Raw genomic sequence first — 20,998 nt, 5'->3', positions numbered from 1 at the left:
CTTTCTCTGTTTCTGCTCAGCAGTCTGGTAATGGAGTTACTTAGCAACAGATGAAGCAACTGAACTGTGTTGACTGATCCACACACATTTCACTGCAAAGTAACACTCACAAAGGCATTATTTAGCTGATGGTTACCTCTGCCTGGATGTATTTTTGAAGTGTAAAACCCATCAGTGTGAGACAAGCCTACACGAAAGCTCAACCATCATGTACTATCTGTAATGCACTACACATTTTGAAATTAACAGAAATTGCCTCTAAGAGTCACATGCATGATTTTGAGCACCGCTGAGAAAGGAATAAACAAGAAAATACAAAACACAAGACTGTTTACATTATTTACATGGATACTACAGCAGTTGCTTAAAAGGGGGGCATAGGAGTCCTCTTTCCATAGCATACTGACAATGTATGAACTTCAAATACACAGATCAAGCTCTCGTATGTCAAGTTCATTTTCCTTGCCACAGATTATTTTCATTTCAGAGAATGAATACTTACTCATATTGAAAACAGACACACACATATTTTCCCAAATCACCTTCTTCATTAGAACAGCAGAAAGTAATATATGCCACAGCAAATACTGAGAGCAGRTTTTTTAGAAGGGAGACACTAACCCATAGAATCTGACAAACCATTTGCCAGGTATTACTCCCTTTCAAGATAATTCCACAACTAAACAATGAAAAAATTCCTGTATTTTTTATTTATTTTGGTGTGTGAGAATTTCTATTTCACAACCGCATGACAATTTCTTTAAAATTTGTCCTGGTTCATCACACTGACAGCAAGACTTCAAAGTCTCTTGCCACCAGCAAGGGGAAAGCATGTCAACTTCAGCTGCTTTATCATCTAGTGGCATTGTTCAAGTGTTATTTTATTGTAAGGATTCAACACCTTGGAGTTCCTATCAGCTTCACAACTTACTTCATGTGTACATATGAAGATTTATGCAGCTGAATCCTAATTTTACAGACCTATACAAAGTTTGCCACAAGGCTCTTTTTCACCCCTTGAAAAATTAAGGATGGGCTGGAATTTAAATACAATTAGATACTTTAAAAAAAGGAAGTATATTCATGGAAAAATTGGGAATAAATCAGTTTTGACAAGTCACTTTACAAATTCTCAAAAGGACAAAATTTAGAGATTTCCCATTCATTTGACAACACCAATTAAAAACCAGTGTTACGTTTTCATAAATGAAGGCAACCAAGCAGAGTAAAAGTTAAGAGTACATTTCACAATTGCCTTAAAAAGAATTAAGCTATTTCCTATGTTCCTATGTTTTCTTTGATCACATTTCAGATATTACAACTACAAAGTCTTTAAGTGCTAATAACTAATAACAACTTCTTAGGCTACATTTCACACTATGAAAAGAATAAAAACTTCAATGATGAGAACTCCAAGATGCATCTACATGGAAAGCGAAGTTAATATCTCCCCTTTGTATTTTCCAGTGATCGTGCACTTACTCAGATATTTAAACATACCACATTCTTAATTACAATTAAACCATATTTCACATACAATTATGCAAATCTGGAAGGTTTTCCTCTTCCATTCGAAGATAAATAATTTCAATTTACCTACCTTTCTCCTTCCAGAGAAGGAAGAAAGATGGTTTTCCTTCCAGGCATCTCAGAACATTTATTTCTTTCTTCTCTATATTTAACATTTTTTTATGTATTAAGGTAAGTATTAGAAGGACTAACATTGATAGTATTCAAGATTTTGTTTCAATATAGGAATTGGGACACACAAGTGGGACACACCCTTTTTCTGCATCTGAACCAAGCAGAAATCTCAGTTTCTGATCAAAACCAGTAACTGGCTGCCTTTTTCCTTTTTTTTTTTTTTTTTTTTAAAACATTCTCAAATCAACTATCTTAAGCATTAGCATTTCTTTCTTGAAGCCAAGTATCAAATGATTCTTGAATATAAGGTATGCCCTTTACTTACAAACACATCTGTTCCAGTTCAGCATTTTTCAAATAAAGTTTATAACCATGATGTTAGCTGACCGTTAAAAATTCAACTGCAAGCAAGTTTTACTAATTTTTGCAAAAAAGAAATTTTAATAAGCTGTTATACTATATTTATTATTATTGCATATTTACAAGTTTACATCTACTGGCATTCTACATTAGAAACTATCATTTCATACACTGCTCAGAATTAGGACACAAAATTGTTTTATGACTCCACAACAACTTCCTTCTACTAGCACAGGCACACTACTCAACTTTATCCTAATGAGAAAGTGACATTTCAAGAAAACATTACCAGAGTGTATCACTTGTAGTCAAGAACCCAAGCTCCAGAAACATTTTAGCTAAGTTTGCACTTTTTACTGCACTTGTAGAAACAAACATTCCACATGAACTAAGTCTTTTCCTATACAAGCCATGCATCTCCCAAACAATTACTGCTGAAATGTCATGTTAAAAACAAGAAGTTAATACGTTTAACTTAACTCGTACTCTCTGTCACCTTCTGAGCCATCTCTGCAGAATTGCWATTTTCACAGCCAGAAACTTTTTTTTTGCAAAAAGTAGCCATTCTGAAGAAAATTTTAAAACGATAAAGAGCAAGAGAAAGCTCTGACAATTAAAATGCCTTGGGAAGAAAAAAAATCATGATGTGTACTTACTAATTTGTTTTCTTGCATATATATTCTTTGCAGCTTCAAACATCCTTTAGCTATAATGATCATTCCTTCATCTGAGATCTTGTAACATTGCCCAAAATGTATGTCTTTCAATTCYCTGCATTTTGAACCGAGCTGCAATTAATGAAATCAAAGGGAAAAAAACAACAGGCTATGATTGAAATGAAGAGATGGGAGAAAATACTTTTTTTCTGCTTCTCAACCCCCCTTAAAAAATTATCTTTCTTCCMAGGCTTTGAAACACTATATGCAAACAGGAAAAAATCATAATAAAATGATTACATAATAAAATGAAGTTGCTAACTATAGCCAAAAAAATTGGCTAAGAGCAGCACATAAGAACTAAATTACTAAACTAAATTTACTGGGTGTATATGTAGCTAACAAGACCTTTATGCTCAACCATTAACAGCGTATTTGATTTACCGTAATTCCTAAATGCTGCTTTAACACTCTGACAACTGATGAAACCTTCCTGCACACCTAACAAATAATGATCTCAGTCACTTTCAGCATTCATGAACCRAAAATGAGTTACTTAAACACAGGTTTCAAATAGCAACTAAACTCAGAAAAAGTGAATCCAACAGAAGTGAGGTACAGGATGGCACACTGCAGATTTAACTATAAAAGGGATAATTAAATCCCTGGATATTAAAAAGAAAAATGAAAGTGCATGCAGTCTCTAGAGTATTTACTGCACCAAAAAAAAGTCTCCATAAACCAATTTTTACTACAGAAGATTTTTTATTATTATTTTAATTAAATCCTAAGAGAGGGTATCTTCTTACAGGTCGCTTTTTGCATTAGGTAAGCTACAACATATTGAGTTTACGAAAGAAATTTGGTTACCTGTTTCAGGCCTTCGTCAGTGAGTCTGTCTTGATTGCCCACATGCACTTTCTGAAGAAGAGGACACTGAGAGGCAACGGCAATAATAGAGGTGTCAGAAAGCTGTTTACACCTGTAGGCAGTATACCTTAGGAGCCCAGGACATTTAATTGCTAATATGCATACTCCTGTATCAGATACATTGCGGCAATCAGAAATATTGATTTCAGTAATATTCTGGCTTCTTGACGCTATTTTTTCCAACAGCTCATCAGTGACCTGCAAAGAAAAAACAAATACGCACATATATAGCTTTGTTCATAAATACCTTTAATGTCATTAAATGGCTGTTTCTAAGCAAAATGGCTGTTTCTAAGATGCATTTCCATGAGCTATGGGGAGAATGGAAATATACCTTTACAAACACAGCCACATATTTTACTGTAATTGGTTTGTTTCAGGGTGTTTTGGTGCTTTTGATGGAATATGGACAACTGGGGGAAAACCAGCTCTAACAATTTAGATTACAGCTAGATGGTTTCATGATAAAGCTCACAAAGGGAGAGGCAACACTAGACAAGTRCAAAAAATATGGGCAGCTGCAGGAATTTATGTCACTACAAAAAGAATCCTAAACAGCTGCCCAACTTGACAGAACTTTTCAAGAATCAGATTCAGCTCCAAAGTCAGAAGGGTAACCACAGACCTACTTTTCAGAAACCATGAATAGACTTTGTGTGATGTCCAGTCACGAGAAAGATAAATTACTTGTTGGTAGAATTACCTTATTAAGGTTTAGGGCTTGATGTGCTTCAATGACCTCAGTTCCTAGGGGAAATTAACAAAGCTTGGGGAGAGTGATATACTAGTGATAGTGGACACAAAGAATGCAGAATTTACAGACCACAACGACATTTGGCAGAACTTCCTAGATAAGGAAGAAACTAACTGCCAACTCAGCAACTGCGCTGAACCAGCTCCAGCTGGGTAAAAGGTGATTCTAGCAAGGAGAGATAACGAACACCACAGACCACCAACCCAAGAAATCCACCAACCCAAAAGAAGAGACAGAATCAATCTGTGGGCAAATCAGCATAAGAAGTAAGAGAATCACTTAACCAATAGAAGACAGAATACTAATAACAGAACTATGGAACTTGTAGCCAATGAACTAGTAATCACTAMCTTTGATTACTGAAATATATGTGATTTCATATTGATAATCATTTCCACCTGGTGGCAATCATGTTAGACTTCATTCTGTTTGTTACTTGTAGTAATGCTGTATGGAAGGGCAGTAATTTAAATGTCTTGAAACTTTCCTTTTTCCATTTTAGCATATTATCAGGTATGCTCAATTAAACCAAAAGGAGAATTGTTGCGCAGTAGCTCAGGCTGCAGCTGTCAAGGAGCTCAGGTTGAGCTCTGGGTGGCACAGCAAGAGGCAAAAGGCCATGAACCAGTGCCAACCCTTTGCACAATAAAGGGCACAGGGACCTGTGGCACAGCCAGATGAGGGACACTTGGAAACACAGCAGAAGCCGAGGGGCACCAGATGTCCCTGTACACACTGTGAGAGTATAAAAGCCCAAGAGTCCCTTTGTCGGGGTCCTTCCTCCTCCTCCTCCTCCTCCTTGGCAACAGCTTGAGCTGTCACTCTGTTGCACAGTAATTACATTATTATAAGGACCCAGAAGTCTGATACTCTGCTGTGGGAAGCCTAAAGTAGAGCCAGTAAGGAAACTGGTCTGACTGTGTGAGTGTGGGGTGTGCAGGGAGCCAAGTGGGGCATCCATCACCTCCCTGGGGCCACCACCTATTCCATCCATAGCATATCTACACACACTATAGTTAGCAAAAATTACAATAATCTTACAAGAAGACAATCTACCAAGGACCATTCAGAAATACTTATCCATCACTTAGCATAGATTAAGCTTTAACCAAAGAGGGCAAGAGAGCAACACAAATCCCTTTTGGTTTTTCTCTTACACAGCTGAGGAACAGTCTTTGCTGCATTCAATCTGTTTTGCATTTGCAGCAAGTCAAATCTTTCTTGCTCTCTCATCAGGCAGGTGTTAAGATGGAAAAGAACTGTGCTGGTTTTGCCTAGAGTAGAAGTAATTTTCTTCAGTGAGTAGTGGGGGACTATGTTTTGGATTTGTGTTGGTTTTCTTATTGCTGAACAGGGACTGCAYAGAGCCAAGGCCTTTTCAGCTTTTCACACACTGGCAAAGACACTGCGAGGGGACACAACCAGGACAGATGACCCCAAACTGACCAAAGGGATATTCCAGACCTTATGGTATCATGCTTATTTTTTGAAGCGAGAGGAAGAAGGAGGAAGGAATGGGGGGACATTTCCAATGATGGTGTTTATGTTCCGAAGTCATCCTTCTGTATGATGGGGCCCTACTATGCAGGGGATGGCTGACAACCTGCCAGCCGACAGGAAGTAGTGAATTACTCCTTTGTCTTGCTTTTTGTGTGTGTGTGTGTAACTTTTGCTTCCCTATTCAACTGTCTTTAAACCCATGAGTTTTGTAGCTTTTACTCTTCCAACTCTCCCCAGCCCTAATGGTGGAGGAGTGAGCAAATGGCTGCCTGTGCCTTGGCTGCAGGCTGGAATTAAACTACAGCAATGACAAATTGCAAAGAAAAAAAAATCCTTCTTCAAATGGAACCCTCCAACTGTTACCTCTCTGTACCCTGTATTTTCGTGAAACTCTCATGATAATGTTTATAAACACCTGCAAGTCACTACTCARCAAGAAATCTAAGAGGCAAGGGCAAACAATACCAGCTTTTCATGAAAGAAAGTTACCCTGTACAATTTACAGCCAGGCYCCCTAATGATCTCACTAAATTAAATCCATTAATATTTCATTCCAGAGAGGCTAAAGGCCTAAAAATAAAAAAAAAACCCTAACACAGCCTGTCTTCTAATCAGTAAGAGCTATACCAGCTGCAGAAAAAATAATTTTTTTTAAAACAAACAGTGCAAGGACCACATATGTGACCATTCTTCAAACTACAGCAACTTCAGAAAAGCTCACGCTTGCCTTTGAATTTRTAAGAGGTTTGATAGTTCCTGTAAATGGAACTAACACTACAATGACAAGTTAAAATAGATAACCCACAGTCCAATTCAAACAGCATTTGTGTTCACACTTCTTATCAACTGATCTCAGACAAAATACACTATATTTAAAGGAACAAATCTAAGGGTCCAGACATTTTCAGCTAATGGAAGAAAAATCCATGAAAGTAGATATAACCATCTTATGTATTTCTTTTGTTTGCCTCTGTACAAGTTCCAAGAACAAATTCTGAGTCATCAAAACAATTATTCTGTGATGAYATTTTCATACCTGCTGACGACTACTGAGATCCAGTTGCTTCCAAAACTGAAAATCTAAACAGAGATCACGCCAATATTTACAGACTAATGACACTGAAAGACAGCGCTCATTCAGAGATAAGTTGGAAAATATCTGCAAAGAAAGCAAAAAAAAAGTTGTCATATTTTAGAGACAGAAATATTTTATTACCAATTCGTGTTGTAAAAGACAGAAAAGTATTTGCATGCATTATAATACACACCTGGAACTTGCCCCCAGTTTGATTAGTCAGAGACAGTAACAAAAAAACCTACATCCCAAAAGAACTGAAAATATTAGTAAGGCTCATTAGCATAACCAACAATAGAATATATCCTACTTAAGTACACATTTCATAGAGCAAGTTTCAAAAGTGCTTTTTGAGATGGCACACCTACAGCATTACAAATACTAGATCAGTGTTATTTGCAAGCCATTTAARTAGTACTTTCATTCTCATCCTGAAATGGATGGAAAACCTTTCCTTTGTTTTTTTAACTGAATTGGTAAGAAAAGTCATAAAGGTATTAAAACATCAGATCTTGTGGGAAGGGGGCATGGGATGGTACAGTAGATTAGCTGAGTAAATCAAGTGTCAAAAAAGGGAACCTAAGCAGAGAATTAGCCTTTTATACACCAATGTTTTGAGCACTAGAGCAGCTGACAAAAAAAGAATAAACTGCAACTTTATGGAAAGGTCATAAATTGCTATAACATGTATTATATTCAGCCCTTTATTGAAAGTACTGCTGTTTGTTAATAAATTCAAAAAGAAGGTCTGTCAAGACTTTCACAAGAAGGTACCCAGTTACCGCAAATGAACTTAAATCAACTTGTCATCCCATAGTGAGAAAAAGTAGTAGGGGCATTAAGACACCTACACAGGAGTACAGACTACAAAAAGGTTCTCCCACTGATCTGAGGACATCAAGTATTAAATAGAAGCATTATTGCCAATCTCAGGCAATTTTCTCAAGAAAATCTGAAAATATTGGAGAGTTCTCCTCACCTACAGAAAGTCTCCAAAGGAAAGCACTGAAGTATAGAAACCATGAAAGCATATACTTATTTATGACAGCATTCAAAAAAACTACAAGGATTGTTTAGCCAAGAAAAAGGGATGGCAAAGGAGAAAAACAAACAGAAAAAGGAGTAACTAAGCATTGAACTATAATGGTAACTTGCAGAACTTTGGGGTGGTCTTCAGAATAGATTAGAYAACAAATTGTCAAAAATAGCAACCATCACTGCATCCCTTGTTTTAGGAGATAGTTTAGCCCAGCAGTTTTAAATACGTATATCCCTGACAGGACCCCTTCATGAAACAGAGTTGTAATAAGAGAGGGAAGGGGTCAAATTCATGATGGCCAGTAAATGTTTGCAAGATTTCTCATTCCCCTTTTCTTCTAGCTATGAGAAACTTGTAATCTCGTACGTTGGGGGGGCTACAAAGGCAACTTCTCTGAGAAGCTGCCAGAACCTTCCCTCATGTCTTACAGAGCCAGTGTCAGCCAACTCCCAAGATGGATCCACTGCTCCCCAAGCTGAGACAGTCAGTGATGGCAGAAGCACCTCTGGGATAATGTAAGAAGAAAAAAAAAAGTCATCGAGCAGAAGCAAGTTGTGACCAGAGATATGGTGGGAATATATGATGAACCATTATTCTGGTCCTCCTGAATAGCTGGAGGAAGGAGGTAGAGAATTGTGAATGAAGTTAAGCCAAGGAAAGTGAAAAGGGTTAGGAAAGATGTTGGTTTGACTTCTCATTATCCTACTCTGATTTGATGGGTAATAAATTCAACCAATTTCCCCAAGTTCAGTCTGTTTTGCCCATACAATAAATCATTGAGTAATCTCTCCCTGTTGTGAACTTTGCCTCATGTTTTCTCTCACCAGTCAAGCAGGAAGGGGAGTGACAGGGCTTTTGGAGGGGAGCTGGGTGTCAAGCCAGGATCAACCCATCACACAWCCATCCCAACAAAAGCCACAAAATCACAGAACTAGGGCTAACCTGCTACTACTCAATGAAACAGCTGTAGCAATGACAAAAAAGAAAGAAGTTTGATTCAGTACTTGACACAATATAGTGCTTCTGCAAAGGACACATTCTGAAGGAAATGTCTGAAAGCATTTGYAGTCATGTTTTACTCCATGCTGTACCTACATCTAGAAGCAGAGACAATTAAGGAGTACAGGTGATGCAAACTGACTTCTTAGACAACAATCAGTGAGCCCACCAGGAGGAAAAAGAATAAAGTCTCTGCAGAAGTTCCAGCATGCACAGGAGTAGCCATGCAAGTTACACAAGCAGTACGTGCTCAAAAACAAGACCTTGCCATTTTTGTTGTCTGGAGTAGCTATAAAAGTTCTAGCTATAACAGGATGCTGAATAATGCCATGTAAAATATCGGCTTACCTTTAGAGCTTGCAATTGTTAAAAGATGGCATATAGAATTACACTAAATGGAATTTAGCAGCAAGGACTATACATGTTCCAGGTGGTGGCACATCACCCTTACACTAAGGGATTAGCCCAGCTACTGGTTAAAATACTACACTAATGCATAAAATGCTTCAACTCACTTTGATGACTTCACCACCCTTAATTCAGTATTATACTCTAGCTATATACTGATATTGTGGCAGCTTAATTGTCCTGACTTAGATTTTCTAATTCCCAAGGATGTATAAATACAGCTGAGAGCTAAAACCATTTCTACCCACAAGCCTGTTTATTTAACTCCCGCTTATGACAGATAACTTTGAGGGCAATGGTTCTACTGGTTAACACATTTAATTCCTAAAAATTGTACTCAAACATGTACACTTTCATATACACCATTGAATTTGTTSTGCCTCAAATCTCTCTAATCCCCCTTCCAAACACCAGAATATCCTTCAGCACTGTAAAGGGAAGAAAAAAAAAAGTTTAATAGCTTTTTCTAGAACCATTTTTCTTTTTTTTTCCCCTGCTGGCAAAAAACAGAACTCTGGAAAAGGAGTTCTCTCTCATCTTACCCTCTTTCAGCCTAAATTCCTAATGCAGATGTCAGTTCCTCCTGCTTCACCCTTTCATGGCATAGTTTAGTGGTTTCTTTTTCCCTTCAATGGACACRAGAGACTCTCAACCTTGAGGCTACATCCCATTTAAGGATACCCGATCATAATGCTCCCCACCGAAGGCCTTGTCATACCTTCCAGACACAGTAAATTCTTTAACAAGCAGCTCTTGCTTTGAAATAAAACTGCTCACACTAACTCATTAAAGACCAGTAATGCTTTCCTCGCCTCAGCCTTTAAGAGCAAGTCTGGTTGCTCTCCAGGGAGCCAGCCCACTGAATTGGAAGACAGGGACAGGGAACAGAATGAAGAGCCCTCATAGTCCAAGGGGGACTGGTCAGTGACCTGCTACACCACAGACACAGGAACAGGATCCATGGGCCTTGAGGGAACTACTAGAAGTGCTTTACCAAGCCACTTTCAATTATTTACAACCAGTCCTGGCTAATGAGGGCTCTTTCAGTTGACTAGATGCTGCCAAGTGTGATGCTCATCTACAAGAAAGGCTGGAAGGAGGATCCAGGAAACCACAGGCCTATCAGTCAGACCCTGATCCTGGAAAAGCATATGCAGCAGATCATCTAGAGGGCTGTTACATGGCACATTCAGGACAACCAGGGGTCAGGCCCAGCCAGGAGGGGTTTGTAAAAGGCCAGTGCTGCTTGACCAACCTGGTCTTCTCCCATGACCAGGTGATCTGCTTAGTGGAATGAGTGAAAGGCTGTAAATTTTGTCTGCCTGGAATTTAGTAAAGTCTTCGGCACGGTTTGCTTTGACAAAGCACTCTCCTGCAGAAACTTGCTGCTCATGACTTGCCTGGATGCACTGTTCACTGGGTAAAAAATTGGCTGGGCAGAGGAGCCCAGGAAGTGCTGGTGGATGGTGTTACACCTAGCTGGCCAGCAGAATAGTGCGGCAGCAGAACCAGGGCAGTGACCATTCCCCTGTTCTGAGCACTAATGAAGCCACACCTCAGTCCTGTGTCCAGTTTTGAGGCACTCACTACCAGAAAAATCCTGAGGTGCTGGCATGGGTCCAGAGAAGGAATGGAGCTGAGGAAGGAGCACAGGTCTGATGGGAACCAGCTGAGAGAGCTGGGGATGTTCAGCCTGAAGAAAAGGAGGCTCAGGGGAATCTTATCACTCTCTACAACTGCCTGTAAGGAAGGTGTAGACAGGTAGGTGTCAGCGTCTTCTCCCAAGCAATAAGTAACAGGATGACAAGAAATGGCCTTAAGTTGAGGTAGAGGAGGTTCAGTGTAGATATTGGGAAAAATTTCCTCGCTTAAAGGGCTATCAAGCACTGGAACAGACTGCACATGTACAATTGCTCTACAAGAGAAATGCCACATTGTTTTACCCTTAAACAAAAATACACAGACAGTTCCTCAGTATTGCACCTGAGTCAATCCACCATTCTGAATCACGTGATGTTCAATTGATTTTAATCCAGCTAAACTAAGTCCTTGCACGCACAATTCAGAACACCAAATAAAGACTGCCTGACCAAGTTTTTATGTTTTTTCGATTTCCTAGAATATTTTGTAAAACAATGGATGAGAAAGGCAGAAAGCAAATGTTAATTAATATTAGCAAAGATTCCATTAATTAATATTAGCAAAGAGAAATAAAATTGTCCTGTGTTTTCTCTCCTTCTCATCATGCAAGTCCCTGCATGATAGGCTTCAGACATTACACCCTTAACACTTCCCCACTCTTGCCATATTAAATGTATGCTAGATGGGTCAAGCTATGTATTCAAAAAGAATACTTTGAACTGTTGTGCTGTTAGTATTGCAGCAGGAACACAGGAGAAAAAAAAAAACAAAAACAAAACACATCACAAGGTATCTTATAAACACCTTATTTTAAAAGATTACAGATCAGTTTTAAAATATCACAAACCTATGTACTAAATTTATTTAGTGTATCTTTAAACATTTGGTAATTTTGGCCTTAAACCAAGAGCCTCAGAGTCAATCAAGTGAAGAAAATAGCTACACTTTTAATCAAAGGAAATTATAAAAATTCAACCACATCCATGAAAGTTACTATGAAAAAAAGTTTGGTAGTAGAAACTTGTACATGTGGTTGCCAACGCAATATTCTCAGTATGAAGTTTTCTAAAAAGTGATTTGCATCACCCAAATCAAATACAAAGTAAGCATAAAAAGCTAATCCAGTAAATAAATTTAAGCTATCAAAAGACAATCTTAATTAAAAAAAAAAAATAAAACCTCAATCAAGGAGTTAGAATTATTGATTGCACAGACTAAAGAAGTTTTCCCTCAGGAAAGGACACAAGAGAATACAGTTGATTGCTAATACCATCTTTTAAAAAGGTACTGATAACTTGAAGAACAAGGTATAGTTCTATGAACATGAAGAAAATATAGGCCCCATGGCATAAGAGACTGTAAAACATGAATCTGTGCATCACTTATTTCTATCTGTCATTTTCTTTTTAAAGAAATAGCTTCATTTCTGTGAATGAGGTTCTCCTCTACAAATAAAAAACTTTTGTGTTCAAGAACATTGAATGTTGTCATTACACCGCATCAGGTAGATTTGTTTGAAACCAAAAAGCTTAAGGAATTAACAACAAAAGAAAAATAAAATGTACACTSAAACATTTCATGGTGCCTAAGCAACTTGAGACGTGGAAAACTGCTCATTTGTTTCATCAACCTTTTCAGCAATTAACTGAAACTTCATTAACAAAAATGTTTTTAAAGTACCATCTGACAAAAGGAACATGCTCAGTCCATGACACTTCAGTTTGAACTTTAAAACATAGTATTTGCTAATTGCAAGCATAGAGCAGTGGGTTTGTGTTTATTAAAGGCTGGTTCATTCTATTTCAGAAAACTCAAGAATCACACAGAAGCAGAAGGAAGAACAAATACCTGCTTTTTTTTGAGGAGATTTCTTCACTTTGCCCACACGTAACTCCAACAGAACAAGAGAAATATTAATKATTCTGAGTTTATGAAAGAGATGTGAGCACAGAATGCACATGCCTCTGAAAGGAGCCCTCATACACCCAAGTATGAAGGAAATCAAGTTTAAAGTGGTTTTGTGATTAAGAAAAATGTGCCAGCCAGGAAAAGGGATTGTGTGACTTCACAACACAGCCAGGTTTCCAAGTTGCCATTAATACAGTTTACCAGTCCCCTACTTCCAGTCACCTGAAGTTTGGCACTGGGTTTTATGACTGTACTTAGAGAAACTCTTTTCAGGCAGCTGATCCTAAGGAAAAGTTTTGCAACCTTAGATAGGTGTCAGATTAGCCAGCTAAATTTATTCACCCTGCAATTGCATGATCACTCCACAGAATACAAAGTCAGTGGCAGGAACACGCAGCCAGAGGTTACAAAAGGAGACAGACACTGCCTTTACCAGGCACTTACTCACAGACTGCCTCAGCCGCAAGGCAACTTCAGCTTCTGCCTGTAAGAAATTACTGGCCTCCTAATGGAAGGGAAAAGTTCTGACCAATAAGCAGAGTACCTGCACTTGAAGGGGCTCATAATGTTTTTACTCCCTAACTGTCCTCACTAAAAGACATCAGGTAGTGCTTCTGAGTCACCATGCCAGTTTAAAAGCACAGATAATAACAAGTGAAATCTGTGAAAGATCAAACAGTGGTCAGGACACCTGACAAAAGAAAGAAATGAATAGGGAATGAAAGTAGAAGTTACATTTAATATACTTTACATTCCAACACCACACAACTTGCAAAGTGTTCATTTTCTCCATACATAGTTTTGGGGATGCAGAACAAGCAAAGGCAACACCTAYACAACACTAGGGAAAGCTTTACTGCCCATGAGTGTTTCTGCATCTACTCCTGTCAGAAAAAGCACAAATTTCATTCCAAGACATGTATTCTCCACATAGCTCATTCTGTGGTGTTAAAACCTACATGCTTACATAAAAGCCACCTTTTCAAACATACTTCTGGAAAACAAAACAATAGTTTTTATAATTCTGCATTAAATCATAAAACTCATAATGTCATCTTTAAGAAAATTATCATTGAAATAATGAGCATATACTTTCTTCTTAGTTACTACTGGAACAACTTCTTTTCACAATTATTCAACTGCATTCCAGAAGCTCAGCAACATCACAGTGAACCTCAAACTGGTTTATTTCCCTGCTACAATACAGGGTGACAGTAAGCTTCATGGGAAAAATAGAAAACAAACTAGAAGCCCAAAACCCAAAACAAATCCGTAACAAACCACATTGCTGTGTTGAGTATTGCTAAAGAAAAAGGAGTTCAGGTGAGTCAATACTGAAATTAAAAAACATTTTACCCCCTAGCATCAGCCACAAAGGTCCAAGTCCCTTCCCATGTCTCTTAGAGCTATATCAAAAACGCTCAGCACCAACTTTAGACAGGATAAACTGAAGGGAACACCAGCAGACACAATATTTCATTCTTATCTGTACACCATAAGTAGGAAAGAAAGCTGATATTACAACAGTGACTCCATGAACTGGTGGATAAAGTCCAATCCAAATTATGTATTTTGATGCCCATGCCTCCTGACTAGGCAAAAAAAAATCCAAAAAAACCAAAACCTAAAAAACCTCAAAATCCACAGTGCAACTATAACATATACATGCAATCTTCTCAGGTACAAATACCAGCACTCAAAAGTCAGAAGACAAAATCAAAGGTCTAGCTCTAGCCTATCAAACCCACTTCATGTTACTCAGATTATCTTAAGTTCAATGCTAGCAATTCAATGATAGCAGGAACGCATTTTGTCTCAACATTATCATAAAAAATGTTATGGAAACAAAAGAAAACCCATCAGTTATTATAACAAGGGAAGAATGAGAAAAGTAAGTAAAAAGCACTGAGTAAAGATACAAGAAAAGGAGTCAGTAGTGCTTCAAATAACAGTAATAATATATTTATGAAAACCCTACATTAAATAAAATACACACCTACACACAYACACACAAACACACTCATCTTTCCTTTACAGTGCATTAGCCCTAAGCCAAAACTGAGAGCATCTCTGCTACAGGCACGTGTTACTGCTTAACAAAAATAAGAGCAGCAAGCTGAGAAAGAGGACCTTAAAAAGAAAACATCATCTATTCTAGACCCTTCTTGTTTTGAAGCAAGTTCAAGCACACCCCAAATATTCCTGATAAGAACATTCCCCTTGATGTCAAAAAAAAATCAATAAATAGAAATCCCAACTTGTCACACAACCTAAGAGACAAGAAACCACTTCTGCCAAGAGTTGGAAAATGATACAGTGTAAGAATACTTAAGTATCTCATCCAAATTAAGCTCAGTATTTTCTTTTATTTGACAAGGGACAGGAACACAATTGAACTTTCTACCAATTTTCTCTTAACTGAAGATTACATCTTAATCGTCTTTCTGAACAAGTGTCATTGAGTTTGACCAGAATCTTCCAACTACTGTAATAGGCCCTGTTTTTCATGACCTCTGGCTCTCCTCTGATGCCTCTTGACACTTGTGTGTGGGTCTTCTAAAGAGATCGCAGTGCCCACAGCCTAACGAAGTACTCTGGTAGAGGCTTTAAAAGCACCAAGCACAGGAGAGAAATTTCCTCTCTGTGTTTTACATATGCAACTCTTGTTAATGCACCTCAAAAGGAAATCTGTAGTGTTTGAATTGGCATTCTCTTCTAAGTTCGCAGCTCAGCCTGCAGACTATTTTACACTTTTTTAAATCAAACAGCAGCACCACAAAGAGGTAACAGATACAACAGGAAGGTCTCTTTTTCCAGGAATAAATAGCAGTGAAACCTCAACGGGCACAGATTTTTTTATATTTGACATACAAAACAAATTTTCAGAACTTAGTAATGTATAGCACAAGATTTTGTAATTTTCTCTACTGGATGCTTAGAAACAGCTCCCTGTATGTTTTCGGTTTTTTCATTCACATATGCCCAAGTCACAGTGAAGCTGACTGATCTACAATTCCTTAATTAGTCAAGGGTAATCACTCTCTTCTACCAAGACTAAAGATGACATTTTGCCCACTGTGTAACATTCATTTTCTAATACATGTTTCAGCAGCCAAATGTGAAGCAAAACCTGTAAGCTCRACTGTGGAATCACAATTCTTTTCCACTCCACATTGACCAAGATACCTCTTCACCAGCCAGGGAAACAGGATCACCTGGCACACTGCACCATGAACTTCCCAGTCCACCAGGGCCCATCTTAATGAGCTGCAGGCCAACTTCAGTCTGACAGACCCTTCCAATCATCTCAAACCCTTAGCTTAGAGGAGACTGAGACACTGATAACAGCAAAACAGCACCTGAGCAGACAAACTGGCCAGCTCTTACTTAGGAGTTCCTGTCACGCTTCTTTAGACTTGTCTCACRGTCACCTACAGACACTGGTGACAGACAATCCTGCACCAGCACCACTKTATCAGAACCCAGATGTGGGAATCAAGGGAAAAAACCAGCAGGATCTGATGCTTGCCAGGATGGAATTTCTTGTCCTCAAATTAAGGTTTGCATCTCCACAACCTACTGTGAAAAGCTCAGTAAAGATTTTCAGTATATTTGTCTCCCATCCCCTCATAATAAAAGAACACCTTTSGACCAAGGATTATATTTAGGGTGTTCTATCTGTATCAAAACCCATCCTAAGCAGGCATCTGTAAATGCAYTGGACAAGATACCTGGTCAGAAACCTGAAGTTAAAAGTAGTAGTACATTTCGGAAGCAGCCACAAAGCCCCAAACAATGGAATAGTTAGGAGACAGATATATAGATAGAGATACAAATATTTTGCATATATATAATCTCAAAAAACCCGSAACAACAAACCCAACTCATAAAGTATAGCTAAGGACTGCAGGACAGATTGGGGGGTGAGCAAGTTGGTTCCCCCCATAATGGTGGAAATAATGGCTTATYTTTTCAAAGACATTGCAGAAAGAACTGAACTACAGGATGACTGTAGAGACAAAAATCAATGGGGGAGATAGATGTCTGTCCTGATTTCAGCTAGGATAGAATTCTTCCCAGTTGCTGGTAGAGTGCTTTGTAGCTAGTATAAAACAAACATMATTTTTTATACATCATTTGATTCTCTCTTTCTTGTTCTCCTCTTCATATAAACATTGTTAGCAGCATACTTTGTTTCAGTTATTAAACTTCTTATCATAATCCACAAGGAATACTTTTTCCCCTCAATTCCCCTCCCCACCAGTCTGGGGATGTGGTGAGTGAGTGGCTGCCTGGTACTTAATTGCCAGCTAAGGTTAAAAAAAAAAACCCTAGTTTGTAAAAACAAACAAACAAACAAACAAACACCCCCACAACCTTGAAAGTACAGATAAGAATGAAATATTGTGTCTATATAAAATAGAAGAGAGATTAAATAACAATTAAATTAGTCCAAAGGTGAGACAGACATGATATCTTTCACAATTAAAGTTATAGCATATTTATATGTTATAAATATATATTAAATATTAATATAATTGTTTAATAAAAAAACTTAATTTTTTTTAAAAGTGAAACTGAGTACAAAATGTAGCCACAGAAAGTACTCACACTATTGATCAAAAAGTATTTAAATTACACAAATCAAGTAAGTCCAGTTTCAAATCCAAAAATCAAATATCAAAAAGTTATTTTCCAATAAGTGTCAAACAGATGGATTCCACTCTAGAAGCACTACAAGACAAAATTTCAGTTTTGCAATCACAGATGAGATTAATTCAGATGATAGTTCTTGAGTATTTATTTGCTTAGAATTAATTTGCATAGTGTATTTATGAAACATATCATTACTAATACATTTATGGGTAATTAAAATAAAACAACACAAAAACCCTCAAACCAACCAAACCTTCCACAGAATTAGTGTTATGTGCAAGACAGATAAGTAGGTTGCTACTATTTGACAACGAGAGTAAAGGAAGTGCTTTCAACACTGGATGYACAGCCAGCAAAATATGAACACCAAGAGCCATCTGTAGCACACTCCTCCATTACTATGTCCTGCTTTAAGTTCTGACATCTGACTTCCTGAGCTATCTGTAATCCTGAAAACTTATTCCACAGAATTTAAAGGCACAYTCACATCAGACTACAGAAAACATCATCAGCTGAGAACCAGCTGGAGGCATCGTTTTAGTTAATGTTTAGCTGAAGGAAGTCAGCAGAGTGGTCAAGACAGTAGCTTAAAAATGGAAAGTAGTTGCAAAAGAGAACAGTGTTAAAGGAACAGAAAGACAGCAAAAGGGACAGGAAAGGTGAGACTGTTCCGTGGATACAAAGAACAAGAGGTTATGAAAGCATGTCATTCAAGAAGCCTGCAAACACTGTGAAACTAGTAAGGCCAAAACTGATCCATAATATACGAAAATACAAACTGTTTAATAATCAATACTAAAAACTCGTCTGTGTAGCTCCAACACTCATAGAAGCACTAGATGCAGTGACAGGCCCCCTTGCAGAGTACTCCACCAGTAAAAGTCAGCTTGTGAAAGGCACCTTACGAAGTTAACGGGTACAGTCAAAATATTTACTAGGGATTCGGGAGCTCATTTGTGTGTCCGCACCTCCASATAATGGCTTACAACGCCTTTTACAATGACAAACAAATGGGATCGGGAAACAGGACACAAACAAAACCAAACAACACCCCCATCCATGTCCCCAGAGCCTGGCGCAGAGACCGCTCCGGACCGGGCCGACCTCCTCAGGCTCCCCCCCGTCACCGAGGCCGCCCAGCGACACCGGTGCTTCAGGGGCTGGCCCAGGCCCTTCCCAAATCCTCAGGGAGAGGGCTGGCCCGTCCATCCCCCATCCCGACCCACCTTGAGAAGAATGGAAGGTGGCAGCTSGTTGATGTCAGGGGTGGACGCCGGCGGCGGCTCCCGGCAGCTGTCGCCGGGGTACTCCAGCGGCTCCTCACAGCCCGCCTCGCCGCCACGCTCCTTCTCCTCCTCCCGGCCCTGCTCCTTCTCCTCCTGGGGCGCGGGAGGCGGCGGCGAGGCGGGCTGTCCCCCGCCGCTCTGCCCGGCGGTGCCCCCGCCGCTCTCCCCCGCGGCTCCGGGCAGAGCGAGCAGCTGCGGCTCCGCCGGGCACTGGCAGGCGCCGGGCTCGGGCTCGGCGGCGGCGCAGCGCGGCTGCTTGCAGGGCGGGCAGGCGGGCAGCCCGGCCCCCTTGCGCTTGCACACCATCTCGGAGGACACCTCGCCGGGTGGCCCCAGGAGGCCCCGCACCGGCGAGGGCAGCAGGCCGGACAGGAAGAGACGCTGGCAGCGGCCCGGCGGCTCCCAGGCGGCGGGTGCCAGGCGCAGGAGGCGGCGGGCGACGCGCTGCTCCGCGGCGGTCAGCGACACGTAGGGCGGCGGCAGCAGCGGGTCCCCGGCGGACAGTGGCTGCTCCGGGACGGGCGGGCTGGCGCCGTGCACGATGAAGCAGAGCATGCAGGGTCCGCGCAGGAAACAGCTCCGGCTGCGCGGCGGCGACACCTTCCCCCGCGGGTGGCGGCGGTCCCGACTCAGGCTCCTTGCCTCCTTCGAGAGCAGGTGGCCCATATAGGAGGGCAGGCGGCGACGGCGGAAGGGCGGGTGTCACCTGCGGGAGGCGGCGCCGGGAGCTGACATGCTGCCGGCGGGCCGGGGCAGGAGGCGGCGGCGGCGGCGGGGCTGGTTCCGGGACGCCGGGAGGGAGGGAGAAGCTTCCGCTACCGCCGGCCTGACCTCCCCCGGGGAGAGGGGGCGGTGCTCCGCGGGCCGCCGCTGTTGGCGCCAGCGGCCGCGCTGGGGCCGAGGAGGGTCTGTCGCGGGTGGGTGCCCGCTGTGTGCCGCTGTGTGGCACATCAGGACACTCTCTGCAAATGCGGCTGTACGGACTCCATGCGGCACGTACGCGTGTGCTATGTGCGTACGTGCATTATCACTGAGTTGTTAGGGTTGCAAGGGACCTCTGGAGATCATCGCGTCCTAYCCCCTGCCAAGGTGGGGTCACCCGGAGCGCGTGACACAGGTGGGTTTGGAATGTCTTCAGAGAGGGAGACTCCACGGCCTACCTGTTGTAGTGCCCTGCCATGCTCAACGTGAAGTTGTTGTTGAGGATGGTTTAGTTTATGGCTATTCCCCCTTGTCCTGTTGTCCTGGGCACCACTGGAAGGAGCCTGGGACCATCCTGTTGGCATCAGCCCTGGAGATACTCGCACCCATTACTGAGATCCCCTTTCACTCTTCTCTAAACTGAACATGCCCAGCTCCCACAGTCTCTCCTTATAAAAGATGCTCCAGACACATCGTCATCTTTGTGGCCTCTGGACCCCTTTGCAAAGCCTTTAATGTATACACATAAGATGTAYAAAATACATGCATGTTTTTGAGTAAGAAGTATAAAAGTTTTTTGGATTGTACTTCATAGGCAAAGTGTCCGAGGACCCGTGTCCACTGCTCTCAGATTATTTGCAGGACAGTGGCTGAGGTTTTGCAGTGGCAAAGCAGCACAAGCTTAGAGACCACCAACAGCAACCTCCCAAATTTTCTTATGTCAACACAATCTTCCCACCAACACTCTGCAGAGAATATTTGTTTTCTGTTCTTTTAATTCTGTGTACACCCAGAACCAAGGCTTAGATGGACTTCTGATCCCATATGCCCTCTTGCAGACACCTCTAACTGCAGTGTGTTGAACCTCAATGCAGGTGTCCAGGTGTGTAAATCCTTGCTGGAGGCTGCAATGTTTTAATTAAGACTTAGTGCCTAGCAAAAACAATTTGTTGCAGCRTTCAGTTCTATACTGTTGACTTGCATGTATAGTTTAAATATATATGCCATTTTGTCTTTAGTAGAAGATGTTTGGGGAAGGAGAAGGTGAGTTATAGCTAGGGTATATATGGCACAGTTCTAGTATTAAATAACAAAGGACAGAAAAGAAATGTACAGTATTTTATATTGTGTAGTGCATCTTTTGGCCTTTTGCCCAGGGACGGGCTATGTTAGGATTAAAATACCCAAGCTGATATTATTTTTGTTTATTACCTCTATTAT

The 20,998-nt window shown here is 40.5% G+C and overlaps 1 protein-coding gene across 4 annotated transcripts in view; it reads right to left on the bottom strand.

Annotated features, from left to right (window-relative positions):
* Positions 1 to 19,664, bottom strand: part of FBXL17 (F-box and leucine rich repeat protein 17) — a 270,127-nt gene extending 250,463 nt beyond the window's left edge. For 2 of the 4 annotated variants that reach the window (XM_057367532.1, XM_057367533.1), the window contains exons 1-4: positions 18,797 to 19,664; positions 6,881 to 7,003; positions 3,531 to 3,788; positions 2,661 to 2,792 (exon numbers count right to left, since the gene is read on the bottom strand). In XM_057367532.1, coding sequence (XP_057223515.1) covers positions 2,661 to 2,792; positions 3,531 to 3,788; positions 6,881 to 7,003; positions 18,797 to 19,522 — 1,239 coding nt within the window. In that variant the 5' untranslated portion in view covers positions 19,523 to 19,664. The remainder of the gene's footprint in view (positions 1 to 2,660; positions 2,793 to 3,530; positions 3,789 to 6,880; positions 7,004 to 18,796) is intronic. The other 2 variants (XM_057367530.1, XM_057367531.1) reach the window with 1 other exon arrangement.
* Positions 19,665 to 20,998: the final 1,334 nt, after the last annotated feature.

The sequence above is a fragment of the Malurus melanocephalus genome, unplaced genomic scaffold (assembly GCF_030028575.1).
Source record: "Malurus melanocephalus ecotype Western Australia unplaced genomic scaffold, MMel_1.1 scaffold_80, whole genome shotgun sequence".
In the NCBI taxonomy this organism is placed as follows: Eukaryota; Metazoa; Chordata; class Aves; order Passeriformes; family Maluridae; genus Malurus; species Malurus melanocephalus.
This window is presented reverse-complemented; position numbering and strand designations above follow the sequence as displayed.